This window comes from Nematolebias whitei, chromosome 4, assembly GCF_014905685.2.
Source record: "Nematolebias whitei isolate Nwh7 chromosome 4, NemWhi1, whole genome shotgun sequence".
Classification (NCBI taxonomy): Eukaryota; Metazoa; Chordata; class Actinopteri; order Cyprinodontiformes; family Rivulidae; genus Nematolebias; species Nematolebias whitei.
Window position 1 is genome coordinate 27,222,466 of NC_056501.1, and position 20,189 is coordinate 27,242,654.

General features: G+C 40.5%; 1 protein-coding gene across 1 annotated transcript in view; it reads left to right on the forward strand.

Moving 5' to 3' along the window:
* The first annotated feature begins 642 nt into the window (after window positions 1-642).
* Window positions 643-20,189, forward strand: part of unc5a (unc-5 netrin receptor A) — a 256,125-nt gene continuing 236,578 nt past the window's right edge. Inside the window, exon 1 of the mRNA XM_037675082.1 lies at window positions 643-733. Within this exon, the coding sequence (XP_037531010.1) occupies window positions 643-733 (91 nt within the window). The remainder of the gene's footprint in view (window positions 734-20,189) is intronic.

Below are 20,189 nucleotides of genomic sequence, written 5' to 3' on the forward strand. Positions count from 1 at the left end.
GATATGAAAAACACACACTGCGAGGTGATCTCATTTCCATTCTTTCGTGCGTTACGGGCGCGCGCGGTAAGTTGATGACATTTAAACGCTTCTCCCTGAAGGGGAGCGGGTCCATCCGTTCCCAGGACGTGATCCGCTCCGGGTTTTGCGCCTCTTCGCTCATTCTAAAGCGCACACCTCTGATTCTCCCAGCACTCCCCAGCATCGCTGCGCGAGCAGATGTTCCTCGTCCTCCCGTGCCAATTCTTCCCGTGCTCGCCTTTTTTTTTTTTTTTCTTTCTTCCTCCTTTTGTTTGTTTAGTTTGTTTTTTGAGGGAGAAGATTTTTTTTTTTCCCCTTCGGCGCGGAAGTGTTTCGTCTCAGTGACACGGATAGTTTCTTTGTGTGTAAGTGTGGATACAGCGCAGCTTGCAGTGAAAGCCGCAGTTTAATCACCACACCTGTGATGCGTTGTTCTGAGCGACCAGCACGCACGAGCCGCATGCAGATGGGCAGCGCGCGGCGGCAGGAGGAGAGCATGTGCTGAAGGAGGAGAAGACACTTGGACAACAGCGGCGTGAAAAGTGCAACAGAGCACTGGTGGATGTGAAAAGGACCCCCCGCCTGGTTTACCTGTTTGAAACTTGATTAAAGAGCACGAAGATGTCTCCGGGCCGCCTTGTTGTCCGCGGCGGCGCTTCGCTTCTCCTCCCGGGGCTCTGGCTCGTGTTTGCCGGCTTCGCCTTCACCGCTGGTAAGTTCGTACTTTTTAATTCAGCTCACCCCCTTTTTTTTTATTTTTTTATTTTTTGTTGGCTAACGCGTAGTAAAAAAAAAGAAACGCGCACGTGCTGTTTCTGTTGTGTGTGTGTGTGTGTGTGTGTGCGCGCGCGCGGGGAGAAACCGGGCGCGTGACGGAGCACGCTGGAGTTCAAATCGTTTTGGCTAGCTGCTGTTTTCCTCTCGTAAGTTAGCTCGAGTCTTTACGAGGTTAACGCAAGAAAATGACGCTTTTTTTTTTTTATCCCCTCCAGGTTCAAACTTGTGACGCTCGTTCGTTGCTCTGACGTGTTATTAATGTGTGTATTTTGAATAATGTCCCAGTTTATTCACCTTTTTGTTGTTGTCTCTGCTCTACACCTGCTTGTGACGGTGGCTGCAGCAGAAGTGAGTGAACCGAGGAGCTATAAAAAAATGATATGCGCATCTTCAGCAAGCTTCTTCAAAATTCAGCCCATAAAAGTTAAAACTGAGTTATTTAAATCTCTTATTCTACCACCAGGGTCATTTACCTCCACTTTTCTCCCCCCGTCAGGACTCATTCCTGCTGCATTTGCAGCTCGGTGACAGCTTTACTGAGCTGTGCACGAGCTGCGTGAGTTATATTTTATGATGTAGTTTTGGCCACACGCACCAGATTGCATGCAAATGATGCACGAAACAACCCCTGACATGTGAGGTGAGCCCCAAGTGCAAGGATGGGAAGTTTCTGCTGGTGGCAGCATGCAGGCCAGTCCTAAGACGAGGTCCTTTCATGATAATAGTTTGCTGCAGCTTTGTTTAAACACTTCTTTGGAGGTTAATTTTATTACATGCAACATTCAGCACAACCATTTGACATTCAAATTTGTTACCTGATCAATGCATTCAACTTTTCTGCTGGCCTCCATGCAAAATGTCTCCGCTCGTCTTTTAAAACAACATCTCTGCCCGTTCCTGTGACTCTGAATCTCATCATGAAGCACAGCTGGAAACAGCTGCTCGAACCCGCAGCGCAAGAAGTCCTCGCATCGTTTGCCTCGTGTTGCTTCTCACTGGTTAACCTTGGTTTGGACAGAAGACGGTTTGTAACCGTGTCTCCAACATGACACCAAAATGATGATTTAAGAGGGTATTCTGCTTGCATTAATCGTATAATTATGAATATATAGTAGGATTAAATAAATAGTCACGCTCCAGGGACCTTGTGGATTAATAGTATATGGCAGTGTTTACAAATTGTTTTTTATAGCACCCGATGTTGACAATTGGTTTGGCTTATGTGTCTGATTTAAGTGCTCAGAAGTTAAGAGATGTATTATTTTGAGCATTGATGTATTTATTTGTGGAGGTTGTGTGTTCTAGGTGCTCTGTGCATGCCTGGGCTACCTCTTGAACTCCATAGATCTGGAGATGTAGGTCAATTTTTAAGGCTGTGAATTCCCCCCGGTGCGTTGCTGTTTCTTTGTTTGCTCGCTCGCTGCTTGCTGGTGTAAGATCACAACCTTCTCGTGACCTCAAACAGAAAACATCAGGTGTAGTAATGGTGGGGAAGGTGTGAGGTGTTGAAATTCTATTAGTGTCTTCTCTGTTTTGAAAAATCCTCCTGGACTTTTTCTCCTTTTCTTTTTTTCTTGTTGGACAGTACAGGCTTTTTCCAAAAAGCTCTCATCACAACTCAGACTCCAGCTACCCTTTTTTTTTTTGTTTTTATTGAACGTGTTCCAGAAATGGATGGTGAGGTAATTTGGAAGCCAATTCATTCTGCATCAGGAACTGGGATGGTCTCGGCTGAGATCAGTCAAACCATAGCCCCCCCACCCCCCTCGTATGGAGGCGAGCTGCTGACTCGGCGCTCGTCTGTATCAAAGCTGGCTTGTCTTCTCTTTTCAGGGAAACATAACTCAGTCAGTAATAAAGGTGGGGCTGTCAGTCTAGGTTTGAGCTGGCTGAGCACTTTGTCTTTCACTGCGCTGTGATTGACCGGACTGAGAGATGCACCTTCAGCTTCGAGCCTAAACAAAACCAAAAAAAAAAAAACTGTTCTGTTTTGCCTTGGTGTGCACACCTCTTGATGCTTTTAGTATGCAAAGTGTATCTGTGCGTGTGTGGGAGGGTGTTTCCACAAAGATTTGCATTCATGTGTTTCTGCTGTGTGTGTGCTGTATACTCCTGTTGCTCCTGTTGTTAACCATTTGTTCAGACTTTGGTTTGCTGCTGCTTCATATTTTATTTCTTCCTTCTGAAATATCATCAAGCCTTAACTGTCGATGCAGAGAAAATAAAAATCTGCCTTTTTTCGTGTGTTTGCTTTTCCCTTCTGCCCAGTGAGAGCGTTGCCAAGCAATTGTTGTCTGGTTCAGCGAGGGAACATGGGATTTAATATCAGGCACCTTCCTACTTGTGTGAGCCGTCACCTCAGAGCAATTTCCACGGGGTGTAAATCTTGTGATGATGCAAGGGGTTGGTCATTAAATGACAACAAGCCGAAATCTATTGCGTAATACCGCAATTTGTGAGTTCTCGTCTTATTACGATCAGAGAAAGATGCTTTTGCCAGACGTCTTATCATGCTACTGTGAATGACTGTGCGAATCATTCCAGAGTTGTCTCTCTCTCCTCATTGACTGACTAAAGAATGTGATAAGAAGAGCAAAAGCTGAAATTAACACAATTTATTGGGGGGAGAAATTGCCTTCTGGTCAAAGGAATTTAAAATCACTTCGTTTTTGTCCCATAGCTAATGCATGGCAAATGATCATCATGTATTTTCAGGGATATGGTCTTTTTACAGGGAAATGATGATTTGTATCCAGAAAGAGGCTTTTTTTTTTTTTTTTCTTCCCTCGAGTTACTGGAGATAAATTCAAATAACACAAGAAACAGGAAGGCTTGAACACTAAGAAGAAAGCAAGTTTCACTTCAGACTATTTAGTTTCCAAACTGCTGATATTCAAACAGAAAATTAGCATGGCATAAAAATGCAGAACGTATAGTTCAAGAAAGCAATTACACAAAGAAAATTTCAAATGATTTCTCCCCTCGGGCGTACGATTGCTCATTATTTCACGCCGCTTACAACGTTTGAAATGGACAGTATCACAGCGACAGTGTCGAGTTGCTTTTTTGCTGGACTCAATTACCAAATATTGCATTTTTATTTGCTCGCAGGAAAGAACACAGATAATTGAAGAATTTTTTTTTTTTTCCCCTCTGTCCAAACTCTGCAAAGTAATTTCCCCTCAGTTTGAGTCGTGGTGATTAATGAAGGCAAAGATAATAGTTCAGAATAAACAAATAAAAGGTAAACGGTGCATGTCAATGCAGGTCAGCTTTAAACAGTACTGGAGCGCGCTCGATCAGGTGACAAATGGTGCCTTGACGATCAGGTGCCTTATCTTTCACCAAGCCGTGTCCCTGCACTTATCATTTGCAAATGGCCGTCTTGAAAAGCAAAGGAAGGACGCAGCCTTTACGGAGGACACGGGGAGGATGAACCTTGAAGAGGGGAGGAGTTGGGTGTTATTTTCTGCAGTCTGTGCAGAGGCTCTCAGAAGGCACTACATCTTTGTCAAACTCTGCCCTTTTGTTTCAATTACCCCCATTTCTGTGATTCAGCTCCATGTGAGATCGCTTAGACTCTTTCTCTCTTCAAATGCAGCTCACCGCAGTTGCAATTTGTGCTTTTCCATCTAGGTAGCACAGAAAGCTGACCTGTAGTCTCCATCTCAGCTGTTGTGTGCCATCGTTGCTGCCAACCATCTTGTCCAAGCGACCATTCACGGCGATCCATAAGCCACCAGAGAGAAGTTGGGGCTGGGGTTGAGGTTAGGGTTGCTGGAGGCTTTAATTGAATGTTCACTTCTCTGGGTCTCCTCTTTACTTTTACTGTCAATGGGCAAAAATAAAACGCAGAGCTGACATTCAACCTTGGGTGTCACTGTGCTCTCTTGTAGGAGGGGAAAAATCACCTCAGCAAAAAACATGGGTCGTGTGAAGGTTGGCGTTGAATCCAGGAGGTCAGTCACAGAATAAAGTACTGATGCTGCCAAAAGGCACTGCTGTCATTTTTCTGTTGGCCTTGAGTTGGCTGAGTGTTATTAACCAATAAACTGGTCGGCTATGGTTTAGTTTGGACTCTGCTTACTGGAAATTCATATGAGGGCATCATGAGTGACACGTACTGTAAGTGTTGCCTAAACGCTGCAGTCGATAACCACTCTTAACTTTCATTCATGTGTCATCAGAACCAGCTGTCGGCAGTGAAGAAAAAACCTGTCGAGTGTTTATCAGGCTGAGAAACTGCAAAAGAAAAGACCGTTTTATGTAGCCGCATGAGATTGTAATAAGTTATGGTGATGCCTGTGCCTTGTTCAGTCATGTTATACGTCACAAATCACTGATCAATTCATGAGATTGCAACTTCCCTCGCAGTGGAGGGAGAATGTACGGGCCGAGATGGGGTAGAGGTAGGGCAGCCGACTTGGCACCAGAAAGTCACTGTTCAACTCCCCGCCCTTCCCACAATGTTGTGGTGTCCCTGAGCAAGACGTCTACTGCACTGCAGTGGTGTGGTCTTCATTTTTGTAGTGGGTACACAGCGGTAAAGTTAGTTTTACGTTGGACACAGCTGAAGCCATGGAGCGCTAATGTCCAACGTAAACCTACCTTTACTGCGGTCGGTCCGTATATTGTGCTTTAAAAGTACACTGGTTAGTACAATGTAATCGTCAATTTATTTTGAGTGTTAAGCATATTGAACATTCCAAATATCTCTGACGCTAATATTTGAATAAATGAACAACAAACTTTGTACAACAGTTGGCTTTGTATTAAAAACCTTACAGAATTTATAAAAGCAAAACATGTTCAAGTATTAAGTAGTAAGTACAGAATTATACAATAATTTGCTGGATAAGCAAATGTAATAAACAAGCTCTACATACCGATAGATTGTTACGGAAGTGTTTAACTGCAGTTTAACATATCAATGACACATGCCTAATGATATGTCATGTATCATTGGACACTTTTCAGTGGGTATACTGAAAATCTTATGCTTTTCTAGTGCGTATACTCTCTATACCCGCGTATCACGTAAACTACACCACTGGTCTACTGTAATCTCCCAGTCTTGCGTAGCTGTCCACTGCTCCACCTGGGTGTATCTCACGTGTGATGGGTTAAATGCAGAGAACTAATTTTTCCATTGTATGGGAACATACAATGATTACAACACATAGCACTTTACATTACTTAACTTAGAAATACAATATCAAGTAACCTGGATCAGAAATAGTTAAAAGACTTGGAGGAGAGGTGACTTTTCTTGTGCTTTTTTGGTATTGGTGCCCTGTCATGACATCTCGTTTTACTGTGAGAATAATTGTGGGTAAGGAAATATTTTCAGGTTCTTCCTGTTCTCCAAAAGTGATCAATACTCTTCTCCAAACGGTTAATTGGCCATCAGTCACTGTCAGAGGAAGTGCTTAGAAGCCTAGAGGTGTCTTGGAGCAGCTCATAATAAAAGCCTGTCCTGTCCTCTGGGTCCTCTCTTGGCCTTTACTTCAGGCCAGGTGGTGGCTGGGGAAGGCGGATCTGAATGCAATATGGAGAGCCATAGATTAATAGTTCCTTAGTAAGGCCACCAGGGAGCAATGTGAAAGCCATTTCCACTTCATCATACACTGGACTGGATGGAAGGTGTGAGGGGCATGCAATGAGAAAGGACCTTAGGAATCAAGTGAAGGTGATTTGATGGGAATTGGAGTTTGTAAGATTTGATCAGTTTCAGATTTTTAGTTCAAGTTCAAATCAACTTTATTGTCATTTCCATCCCATGTGGTACATGAGGTGGAACAAAACCCAAAATAGCAAAGTAAAAAGTATAAAATGAAACGGTAAATTTTTAATATTTTAAATTTTAAATAGCATTTTAAGTTTAGCTTTTGTGGTGCTTGTGGCAGATACGTTTGCGTTCAAACATCTGTTAACTTTTACTGCTAAGATATAAAAAAGGAGTTTTTTTTTCTTGAAATGTAGATGCACCTTTGATTCATTTAATAAACATGGATCAAAACCAACTGATTTAATTGTTTGTGTGAAAATCTTGAGATCCTTATACGTGTAAAGTCTGAAAAAGTTTTTCACTTTAGGCCTTAATTGACTCATTGGAACCCTTAAGAAATCCCATCACAAAATGCCACTTTGACATTTCCAGAGTTTGATCAATTCTCTGTTAACCAACGTTGTAACACTTGTGAGGCCACAGGCTTGTCCAAGATGAGAGCCTAAAGCCAACTGAAGCCTCCAATTGAAGTGGGCTCATATTACTTAAAGTCAAGACAGCAGGATTTGGAAAAACAAAAAAATCTTGTAAAATAGCATATTTGCTAAGACAAAAAGGAAAGTAGTATTAATAACTGTATTACATTGCACCAGTTCACAACTAATTACATTGTAGGTCATTTTATAAACAAATAAGACAATTAAAGTCAAATTACATTCAAATCAATTCAGCCTAATTAAATCAAACTGTAATAAAATTATTGTAGTGGAGTTAAATTTGATACATCCAAATTTAATCTAATTTTTAATCAAATTCAGTGTTGTACAGTTAGAACGATCAGCATGTAAACAATGATCAGCATGTAAACAATGATCAGCATGTAAACAATGCCTGTTCTTCACAAATTGACGTTTAGAAGATTTAGACCACCGTTCAGAGCTCCAAACAGTGGGAAGTACTCTACAACAGAAGTGCCTCACTCTGATCTCAAGCCTCGTACTCGGTCCAAATCAAGACTTTTGTGTTTCTGAGTGGTCAATTTCTGTTTTTTGTTGTTTGATGTCAACTTCACAATAATCCACTAAAGCATTGTGGCAAGACTGTGCCAACATGTCTGCTGAATGGAAGTCTTTAAAAACAAAACTAACAAAAAAATAAGCACTCATCTCAGCAGTCTGAGATGTTCATGAACTCAGAGACAAAGCTATCTTCCATCCATCCATCCATCCATCCATCCATCCATCCATCCATCCATCCATCCATCCATCCATCCATCCATCCATCCATCCATCCATCCATCCATCCATCCATCCATCCATCCATCCATCCATCCATCCATCCATCCATCCATCCATCCATCCATCCATCCATCCATCCATCCATCCATCCATCCATCCATCCATCCATCCATCCATCCATCCATCCATCCATCCATCCATCCATCCATCCACTTTACCTGCGTCTTCCTTTTCGGGCCATGAGGGTCACTGGTGCCCATATCCAGCAGTCACTGTGCGAGAGGCGGGCCACACCCTGGACAGCTCACAAGTCCATCACAGACGCTCAGTTCAACACAGTTTGATTAGACTCTGTATTTATGTAACAATGGAATGATGGATGGATTAATGGAAGGGATTTGATTATATATGAGACATTTCCAACCCATATCAGAATGGACATCTTCTCTGATCGGACTTAGCTTTACCTCCAAAATCTTAGTTATCACCCACAAAAAGCAAAAGGTAGACGATGATGTTTTAGCTTGTGTTCAGTCTGTCTGTTAACAAAATATCTGCCAACTGACCTTGACAAACACAGTGACTACAACTCGTACATTTTACAGAAACTCACCCAAATTGTTTGTGTGGTTGTCCACAATAATTAAAGACTTTTTATTATTATTGTGACAAATTATTGACTTATTTGAAAACATACAAGAGCAACATATGATGAAAATGTTTTTTTTTTCTTTAATATAATTTATGTTATAAAAAATAAAATGCATCTCTGTTTTCTTGTATCTTACATTAGTAAGAAAATATTAAATTTTAAGACATTGCTGCATTTTTATTTAAAAATGAGCTCCCATCCTTGGTTCATTCTCCCTAAAAAAGACAAGATTACTCCATTTTGGCTTGTTTTCAGGTTTTTATGCTCCAATGTATGGCTCATTGTTATGCTTTGCCCTATTAGTACTGCATGTAAAGGGATAATTATAAATTACCTAAGGCTAGACACCCCTGCTGGTGTGTGATTGGCAAGGGTTTCTGAGGGAGGTTCGACTCTGCCTGCCTGAGCTAGAATTTGTCATCTTGAAGTGATTTTGTTGACAAGACAGGAGGCACAGTGACCTTTCCTAATTATGTGTATGTGTCCAGGCACCAGTGCCTCGGGCGAGCAATTCAACTGAGTCAACAGAGCTCAGTTTTGGAGCACATTCAAGCTTAAGCAGAATATTCTACAGTATAAGGTTATACTATTTAGGGTTTAGGCTTTCTGAAGAGTAAATATTGATAAAACATTTTTAATATCTTAGGAATAATCATTTGATTTGCCTATTTGCATAAAAACAAAGCGGTCAGGTCAGGATCTTTTGCTACCTTTATATTTTTTTCCTTTAAAATCATCATTCTGATGTTAAGACGTGCAAGATGATTTATTATCCAGCACGAATGTATAGCAGCGAGCGAACAGACTCTCTGATCTGTGTAGGTTCGGTTATTGTTTTCCCCAAACAAACCATTTCCCATGTGAAATGGGGTCTGAACATAACAGATTCAAAGCTTAAAGCTAGGCAGCAGAATTTCTTGGCAAGGCCATCAGAAACACGCGGCTCACAGAAGAAAAAAAATGAAGTCTCTTACTCCCATAGAATTAATCATGACAACGCAGCTTCTACTGAGGCTGGGTGCAGCTTTTTTTACAGCTTGCCTTGCACTTGATTACAGCGTCTATGGATTTAAATGCCCACTGACAATGCATTCATGTTGAATCAAAGTGTGTGCGCTTTTTTTATTTTTTATACCTGCATTTTCTTGTCACCAAAGCGTGAATTTCAAAGGGATGAGAAAGCCAGAGCGGCTTCACTGAGAACTGTTTTTATTTATTTATATATTTTTTTTATTTTGTTAACACTGCTGTGGTTTTATGTTTCATGCAGAGTTAAAGTTGAACGTGATATTAGATAAATAGTATAGACTTTGTAAAGTAATATATAAGGGACTGACACTGGTTCAAGGTTGTAGGGGTTTAGAGTTGTGGTTTGCATAAGTTATTCAATAAAGTTTGTTGCTTAAATGGATTAATAACAAACATTTTGTCTTGTTTAATTTTTTTGCAAGCATTCCTAGTACTGTGCATCATCAGTGCAGGTACACAAATGATGTTATTTTTCATATGCAGGTTAACACAAGGAACAATGCAATGAAATGCTCTGGATAAGAACCAATTTGACTCTCTTAAAAACAACAACAACTAAAAAAATAAACAAACAAGAAATACTAAAGCATGCAATAATTGTACAAAATAAAGTACCAAAAAAGTGATGATGAAAAATAGTATTTACAAGGTCCGAAAATATAGTAAACAACAACATGGCAGTAATATAAGCTTAAATGCACTAACGTATAATAATAACTAACATACAGGTTGTGTGACAGGTATTGAACGTTAAATTAAATGATGATTAAATTAATGTACAGTAATAGTAAACATCTGTAAGCGCCAATCATTTAAATATGACCACACCCCAATCTGGTTTGTCTCCGTCGGTCCTGTCTACTCCCCCCCCCTCCCCCCAACATCCACATGCAAACATAAGATGAACTTGCAGGAATTAATGCTTCTCCCAACGTGTGCTTCTTTCATCCTTTGCTCATGCAGCGCTGATTAATAAAGCACCACTAACTGAGCTCAGCTGCCACTTCTTGATTTAGGTCTGTTGCCTGTTTCATGTTTGTACAGAAATATGATGGTGTACACACAGCTGAATTAAAGTTTACTTTACTCACCTCAAACCCTGTAGTTGAAAATTTATCTACTGAAACAGAGGATTCATACTGAGACGTGTCCCAACGTTAATCCTGTCAGCTGGGATCTTTATATTCCTCCATTTTCACTGGTCCAGTGGGTCAATGTGACAAGGGGTGCAAGTATAGTAAAGTTGAGCTCCCTCGCAACCATAGTTTCCACTTCGTAATTCTTTCAGAATGTACTGCAATGGCAGAAACAGATGTTGAGATACTCCAACTTGTATTTCTCTTCTTCTTTTTGTAAGAGGGGCTGGGCCATATGTGTTCTGTCAAAAAAAGCACCACGACTAGACAAGCCCATTTAGGAAACATTTGGAGTCTACCAGCTGATGGTAGCAATAAACAAAAACAATAACAAAACCCATCTGTGGTGGTCATGTGAAATCTTTATCTAGACTATGAATATTAGAAAATTGCTGCTCATCTCTGTAAAATACCTACATTGGATTTACTCAGTGATCAAGTTAGCAGGCAGATTTTCATTTTTGGCATTTTTATTTCTTGTCTTCAACAACTTTTATGAATATGTGATGTTTAATAAAGCCCACAGAATAAAATGTTAAACTGTAGAAAAAATAATGAAGTACTGCTCTGTTTAATACTGTGATCATTAGTTTTCCATCAATTACCTGTACCATATTTTTCGCTGTAAAAGTCACAGTTTTTTGCATAAATTAGCATGCCTGCGATGTATACATTGAAGGGACGTATTTATGTTTTCCCCCACCTTATTTATAAACCAGTTTTTGGCTGAGATCTGACTGTTTCATTCATTCTGACATGGAAAATATTAAACACTACCATTTTCAGCCACTAGAGGGCCCTCGAATAATATGGCAAGCAAAGTGTCTATAATGTCGAGCAAACAAATAATTGTGTTTAGGTGGTTATCTTGTTAAATTTCGAAGAAATGCACAGTGTCCTCCCGTGCACGCTCCCGCAGCCACGAATCAGCTTTCGAAATGCAGCTGATTTGACCAATAAAGTACATTTATTAAGGAAAAGGAGAGATTGTTTTGATCGAACAGACTGGCAGGTTTTCAGAGAAGCTGCTGAAAATGGAGGTTCGCTTGATCTTGACCAATACACATCCTCAGTACTGGGTTACATTAGTACATGTACTGACACAGTCTCCACTATCAGAAATGTTAAAAGCTACCCAAACAGAAAACCTTGGCTGAATGCAGAGGTGCGTACCCTGCTGGAAGCCAGGAACACTGCCTTCAGGTCTGGAAACTCAGAGGAGCTGAGTAGGACAAGAAAAGAGCTGGTTGCTGGTATTAAGAGGGCCAAGGCCACATATGCAAAGAGGATCGAGGGTCAATTCATCTCACAAGACCCTCGGAGCATGTGGAGGGGCATTAAGTGCATAACAGATTATAAAGGAAGGAGTGAACAATGCCCCAAAGACCCATCTCTGCCTGATGCCCTCAACAAGTTCTATGCACGCTTTGAAGACCCGAACAGACCACCCAGCACCAGACTCACCTCACCACCCGATGAAGAGCATCTCAGCGTGACCTCAGCAGAAGTAAGGAGTACCTTCAGGAGGATTAATCCGCACAAAGCAACTGGCCCAGACAACATCCCCGGAAAAGTGTTGAAGGAATGTGCTGATCAGCTCTGTGAGGTGCTGGCAGACATCTTTAACACCTCACTTACCCTGGAGACGGTTCCCACCTGCCTGAAGACTGCCACCATCATCCCAGTCCCAAAAAGCTCTACAGTGACTGGTCTGAATGACTATCGGCCAGTGGCCCTCACCCCGTTAGTCGCTAAATGCTTCGAAAAACTGGTCATGACTCACATCAAAACAACCATCAACATCAACGAGGACCCTCATCAGTACGCATACCGTGAGAACCGATCAACAGAGGATGCAATCTCCTCTGTGGTCCACACTGCACTCAACCACCTGGAGCAGAAAAACTCTTACGTCCGTATGCTCTTTGTGGACTTCACATCCGCCTTCAACACCATGATCCCCCAAACCCTGATGGACAAACTATCCACACTAGGACTAAGCCCCTCCATCTGCAACTGGGTACTAGACTTTTTAACAAACAGACCACAGTTAGTGAGGATCCACAACCTCTCCTCCTCCACCATAACCCTCAGCACTGGCTCTCCTCAGGGATGTGTGTTGAGCCCCCTTCTGTTTACTCTGCTCACATATGATTGTGCAGCTACCCATCCAGGCTGTCACATTGTAAAGTTTGCAGATGATACAGCGGTGGTGGGATGCATCACAAACAATGATGAGTCCAGCTACAGGCAGGAGGTGGAACACCTGGAGAGCTGGTGCAGAGAGAATAACCTTCACATCAATGTGAAGAAGACAAAGGAGATGATTGTGGACTTCAGAAGGAACAAAAACACCTACACCCCCCTGAACATAAGAGGATCTGCGGTGGAAGTGGTCTCCAGCTACAAGTACTTGGGTGTACACATGAATGACAACCTCAGCTGGAGCAACAACACCACCAGCCTGATCAAGAAAGCTCATCAGAGACTCTACTTCCTCAGACGGCTGAGGCGAGCTGGTCTGGGAAGCTCAGTCCTCACCTCCTTCTACAGGTGTGCAGTGGAGAGCATCCTGTGCTCGAGCATCAATGTGTGGCATGGAGGCTGCACAGCTGCAGAAAGAAAAGCTTTGCAGAGAGTGGTGAAGGCTGCACAGAAATCTGTTGGAATCAGTCTCCCCACCATCACAGACATCTACACCTCCAGATGCAGGAAGAGGGCCACCTGCATCATGAAGGACCCCACTCACCCAGCACACACACTTTTTGCCCCACTCCCCTCAGGAAGGAGGTTAAGGAGCATTAAGTGTAGAACCACTAGACTGAGGAACAGCTTCTACCCTGAGGCTGTTAGACTCATGAATCTCTAACTAGAATAATCACTGTGAAAAACCATATCATGTTGCTGCTGATCTGTTTCATGTTGCTGCTGATCTGTTTCATGTTGCTGCTGATCTGTTTCAATGTTGATGTGTTCATGCGTGCACATCTGCTCACAGACTCATGTTCATGTTTGTGCTGATGTTCAATGTTTTATGTTATGAGTGCTTAGTGTATATTTAGTTGATGTTTTTCTTAGTTCATATCTTAGATGTTATTACTGTTTTTCTTATACATTTTATTGTTGGATGTAACTGGGACCTTGTGTACATAATTTCGCTCCACCACATGTACCACATGAGGTGCGAATGACAATAAAGAAACTCTGACTCTGACTCTGACTCTGAAAAGTTCAACTGAGACACACCTTTTGAAATAGTTTCAAGCAAACAAATAATCGTTTTTAAGTGTTAATCTTGTTAAATTCTTGTTAAAGTCCTCCCGTGCACGCTCCCGTGGCCAACATTTGGCAGCCAATCGATTTTTGGCACAACACTGGCCCACGTTTTCAGATGGTCAGCGGTGACGTATAATAAATACGACTTACACGGCGAAGCGACACATTTGTTTTTTCCACTTTATTAGACATAATTGGACTGATGCGACTTATACGGTGGTGCAACATGTACAACGGCAACTATGCTATATAGATAATACTTTAAATCTACTAAACAATACTGTGATAATTTACCATGAGTTTACTAACCAATTCAGTAGCAGAATCATCGTTTAAAAAGTCAATAAAATAAGAAAATTGTAACAAACATGATGACAAATACGATGCAGTTCACTCTCAAACACAATATATTGCCTGTAAAGTGATTATTGTTCCACTTACTGTTTTAGACACATCCGTGTCTAAAACTTTTTTATAGGCAAGTCTTTAATCAGTGTCCACTTCTAGTTTTAGTTTATATTTTTCTCTGGGCTTTTAAGCGCATCGTATCGACAGATGTAGAGTTTGGGCAAAAAGAGTTTACACGTCTCATTTATATTTAATTGACTGCTTCAGGCTTGTGTACAGTAAGCTGATATGCTTGTCTTCAAGTGTGTGGGTCATGGGTTAAAATAACCAAGTGAAGTCAACTTGGAAGATTTGTTGATGGCAGGCTGAATTTTTTTTGTGTGGGTGGAGATGCATTGCAGCTGGTGCTCAAACCTTCCCTGTCAAAAAACACTTTCTCTTCTCCCCAGCCTAACAGATGCTGCTTTGCCTTAATTGGACACTGAATAATGTGTATTTTTCTGGTCTGCTTTTTATAGACTTTAGAGTGATTTTACAGAATATTGATTTTAATTTTGCCTTTGCTTCTTTCGGGGTTTTATTCTGTTCTACACTTTCAGCAAGAATAATAAAGCTCAGTTCAATTTGTTCATTTAATTAATTTGTTCAACGTGCAGTTTGAGCAGGGAGACATCAGGGGAACGACGAACAAGCGCACAAGGAGTTATTTATTCTATCTAGCTGTCTTTTAATGGATGTGAGCTAGTGTCCAGTTTCAAGCTGTGATTGAAAGCATCCTGGCCTCTGACCAAGCTCGGTTCATACGATTTGTTAACGGCTCCTCTAATAACTTCCTCTGGCTTTTATTTTGGAATCACAGCAGCAAATTGGTACACCCAGTTCAGAACATCTCATCACTCTTGAGCACAAGACACCGAGGAGACTTATTCATCTCAATTATTCCACAGTTGACAATATAATTAAAGCCGAAAAGTCAGATGGAGCATACTGGGTCTGACACAAATGGATACAAAAAGTGCTGAATTGGGGCGGGTGGGTTTGGTGTTTGAAAAATGTCCATTTTGATGTTGCAGACAGCCTGGACATGCTCATGTAAGAGAGCAAAAGTGAGACAAAGTCTTGAAATGTTACTGTATCTTTACATGACTTGATGGCGATGTTTTAATAAAGTAAACTATGCTTCATTTCAAATCACTCAATGTGTGCATCTGTAAAATATTTAAAAAAATATCAGTGGAATATTGGTTAATAGTGAGGTGCAGCTTTTTTCAAAATTTTTTGTTTACAGTAAAGTTGGACTGGATCCATTTTTATACTGTTGGGCTTTCTTAAATTAGGATGGCATGGTGGAGCAGTGGTTAAAGCTGGTAAGATGGATAATGTTGTGTGGAGTTTGCATGTTCTCCCTGTGTAAGCATGGGATTTTTCCTGGTACTCAGGTTTCATCCCACAGACCAGACACCTGCACCGTAGGTTAACTGGTAACTCTAAATTGTCCCTAGGTGTGAATGAGAGAATGAATGACCGTCTATGGGTCCTGGTGATGGACTTGCGCCCTGTCCAGGGTGCCCCCGCCTCTCGCACGGTGACTGCTGGAGAAGCTGGAAAGAAAATGGATAAATAGATGAATATATGATGATTCCACCATCTGCTTAGCGTGGCTCGTTGTGTTCTTGCTTCATGTAAATTAGACCAATTAAAAGCTTTCTAGCGTGCTCAACCTTGATCTTTTTAGATTAGTGGAGCAATTCTTTCCGTCACCTTTAACTACCAGTAAATAACATTACAGAATCAACGTAAGATGTTTTTTCTTAGAAAGAAAAAAATCTGTGAGCATATTAATCTTACTGGGTTCAAGTTGGGGACGCATCAGTTGTGTGAGTTTAATAAAAATGTTGAATAGAATGTGTGCTTATTGTGCAGGTAGTGGACAAAGTGGGATCTGTTCCACTTTGCAGCTGAATATTTATGGCAGTGTTCAAACTGATGCTACTGCAAGATAGTTACTCCATAAGGTGCAAGTGTAAAACCAACCCTGGCCCAAGTCAAAGAGACGCGTCAGAAATCAGCAAAACTTTTATAGTTTTTCATTTTCTCAGAATCAGGTCTAAACTCATGTTGTGCATTTGCAACACCAGAAAATATCAACCTTTATTTAAACGGTCTAAAGGCAGCACACCTTTATTCCCACTAAAAGGGGAAATGGGGTGTCGAACTCGGTTACCAAAAGGAGCCAAAATTTAAAAACTTTGTCCGACCAATGGGCCACTTTCAGCTGATACATTAACTCGAGTCAGATACCCGATATCTTTTCTTGGTTGCAGGTTCATCAACAAGAGTGTGATCTGTCTCACTTCATGTTCTGTTTCTCTTTCCGCATCAGAATCGGTAATGACAGAATGACCCAACCTTCTTTCTGCCTTCAAAGTTGGACAGCTGGCAAGAGAAGTCTATACTAAATTAGGGTTGTAATAATACATGGATTTAAATCGATATATCAATTAAATGATTAATGATTCAATTATATTGTGGCAGAACTAAAACATTGATTCATATCGTCGTCTTTGAAATACGCTTATTTTGAAATTCTCAAGGCACGTCTGTGTCACCATTTCCGTGCGCGGCTGCGCTCTGCGGCCGCCTCAGCAACATGGCAGACGAGGCAGAAAACACAGATAATGAAATTCACTCTCCTGCTGGATTTAAATCAACACTTTATTTTAGATTCCAACAGAAGGACGGCTCAACAGACAGAACTCATGTCGTATGCAACAGGTGCCAGTGTGACTTAAAATACTCGGGGAACAACAAATTTTGTCGTTCACCTGAAGAAGAAACTTGGAATTGATAGCCATGTTATGTAAGCTCAATATCTATTTTTGTTCCTTTATAACTGAAAGGTAATAAGGGCACTTTTAAATTAACTGGTTTAAAAAAAATGTGAGACTATACTGAACAGGTCATTTATTTTTATTTTTTCTTTAACTTAGAATTTTTTTTATTATTATTATTTAAATGCCTGGTGCTTGTAATAACAGAAATAAAATGGTTAAATCATATTTGAATTGTTTTTGTAAATTTATTTATATGTAAATGAGATGGGCATTTGATATTGCAATATATCGATCGCAGACTTGTGAATCGAATAGAATCGAAATCGTATCGTGACAGACTTTGTGATGTCAAGAAAAATCGTATCGTCATACAAACAAATCAGTATAATATCGTACCGTGGTAAAGCTGGTGATTTGCACCCCTATACTTAATGATGTATTTTATTTATCAGTTTGTTTGTTTGTTTTTTCAAGAAAAAAAACTAGAAGAGATACAATATTTTACGCTTACATTGTCACCTTGGGGGACCGGATTTGGCCCGCGACTCCTGACTTTGATATGTGCCCCTGCTCACACACCCTTTGTTAGATTTCCAGAAATATATTTTTTCCTAGCATTAAAATATCTTGAATTCTAATCTGTATATTTATAACTGTTGTCTGCAATATTGTCTTGGTCTATTAAATGTGTCGAACTGTTAGAGAGACTTCAGTGTGCCGTATTCCTCAAGTCCAGGTCTTCTAAGGGCTCCACTGGGTTAAACTGTTGTTGGGCAGGTCCCTTTAATCTCCACCAGACACGACAGGCTCATAAAGACACATTAATCCACAAAGAGCTGCCTCTCTCTGCAGAGTTTCATGGTGTACACTGGGCAGCACCCATCTGAGGGGCTTATTGCCCCCCTGTGTCCTTATTAGTGTCCAGGAAGGAAACGGGGGGGAAGTAATGAATTACAGTGTAAACTATAAAGAACAAAAAGGGAAATAAAAGTTATTTATCAGCCTTACATTTCCTCCTGACTAGGTTTGTTAAAGTTACTATTATAAGCTGATATTACCTCCCTCCCAAATATTTACACATTTTAAAACAAAAAGGGATAAAAAAAAAAAAAACAGACAACCGTAATAATCAGATCACAATTTTTCACCTTAGCGGTTGTAAAAATTTGCCCCCACCCCCATTTACATTCTCATATTTACATATTGTAATGTTTTCAGATTTTACGCTCCGGGTGTATTTATAATCCGTATTAATATTTGTATTCCAGTGAGACCGCAGCAGCAGTTTTATAGAGAATGCCGTGCGTCTCCGTCTTTCTCTCTCGTCACTTTTTGTTTCTGGGGGAGAAAGATGCTGGCGTGTGTGAGAGTTGGACCTTTCCGATCATGGCTGCTGCTCCTCAGCTGAAATAACTGCTTTCATGATGTCCTATGCTGACTGTCCTTCGTTACTTCTTAAAACCACCGCCAGACTGTTCCTCCATACCCCACACAGTTTGTAAAACCACTATAAAGGTGGTGAGTTTGGCTTTTGGGGATTCAAAATATTTTCTGGTGTTTTAATTTCATGGCTGAAAACCAAGACAAATTAATTTAAAATTAAACCATTAAAAAGCCAAATGCAATTCTTTTTTTCTAATTTATTGGTCAAAACTCTAAAAGTGCATATTGCATACTCTCACCAGATTAAATTACTCTGCTGGCTCCTTCAAGTTGTTGTCGAAATGTCATTTCTATACTCTTTCCTCACAGATCTTTTTTTTCCCACACAGTAAAAATGAAAACTTGTGCTTTTTGCACTTGCAAGAAGAAGTTAATACTTTTGAGAAGATGATTTCTCCAAAAGTCTTTATCGTTGCACGTTTTTCTTTAGAAAAAGAAAAGATTCACCTCACTCTTTTCAAAAGATCAAGATGAAATGTGGAACAAAGTTTTTCATGTTTAAAAAGGTACCTTTTTTCTTTTAATATCATTTCTAAGATTTCACAAAGGTGCTTTTTGTCTCAGCGGCGTTCAGCTCAGTTTTATCATACTCCTTTTAACTTTCAGGTTCGTTTATTTTTTCATTAATCAGTGACATACCTCAGCTCTATTCGTTCATTAAAACAGAGAGGCTCTAGACATTAGATCATTAACAAGGTTTTGTTTCTAATTTTTCATGTCAGTTTTATCCTTGCAAAATTATACATGGGTCTGCAAATTGTCAGTAAAGCACATTTGCAACGTAGAGCCAAGTAGAACACTAAAGTATTATTTATACCCCTCGTTTGTAACAGACTGCCATTTTGTGTTAAGCCAATAGTGATGCAGAGAGCCTCCCACAGCCTGCTGGAAATTGCCAGCGCCTAAAGCAAACAGTAGGGCTTGAGGTCCCACAAGTAAGAAGCAGCCAAGTCAACCCATTAACTGCATATAGAGTGGTTTCTTCTGTTCTAACCACATGCCGTGGTTCAAAATGCACCAGGAGCTGCTTTACTGTTTTTTTTACACATGCCAGATAATAAACAGTGTTGGTAGCTTTTCAGATGCAAGAAAATTGGTTCAAATCACTTAAAGAGATGAGTCAGAAGTTTTGAAAAGGGGTTTTGTGGAAAGGTTATGAACAATTAATTTCTTACCTGCTGAAGATCAGAATGCTTTTATTATCCTTGCACAGTGAAGTACAACAAAATTGCTTTCTGTACAGCCGCCCTAAAGGTGGACCGGAGCGTACGGGGGCTGCAGCGTCTAAGATGCGCTGCCCCTGTTGTTTAGATAAGAAGGGAAGAAAACGTAAAGAGAGAAGTATAAATAAAGATCTCTCAAACCGTGTCCTTGACAGGGCACGGTTTGAGTCATACAAAAAATAAAAATCTACGGCAGCAAAGCAACATAAACAGACATCTTTGAGATCTTTGAACAATCACCACTTGAAGGAATAGTTTGATTATTGTTACCACATTGATGAACTAAGAGCTTAGCAGAGTTGTAGACCAAGATCCTTTAGTGTTGAAAAATAACGGACCTGTAGCCGTTTGATCAAACCCTAAAAATAACTTTGCACATTTTCAAGGTTCTTTATTGTCATTCGCTTCACATCTGGTACATGAGGTGGAACGAAATTGTGTACTCAAAGTCCCAGTTACACCCAAAAATAGTAAAAATATCAAG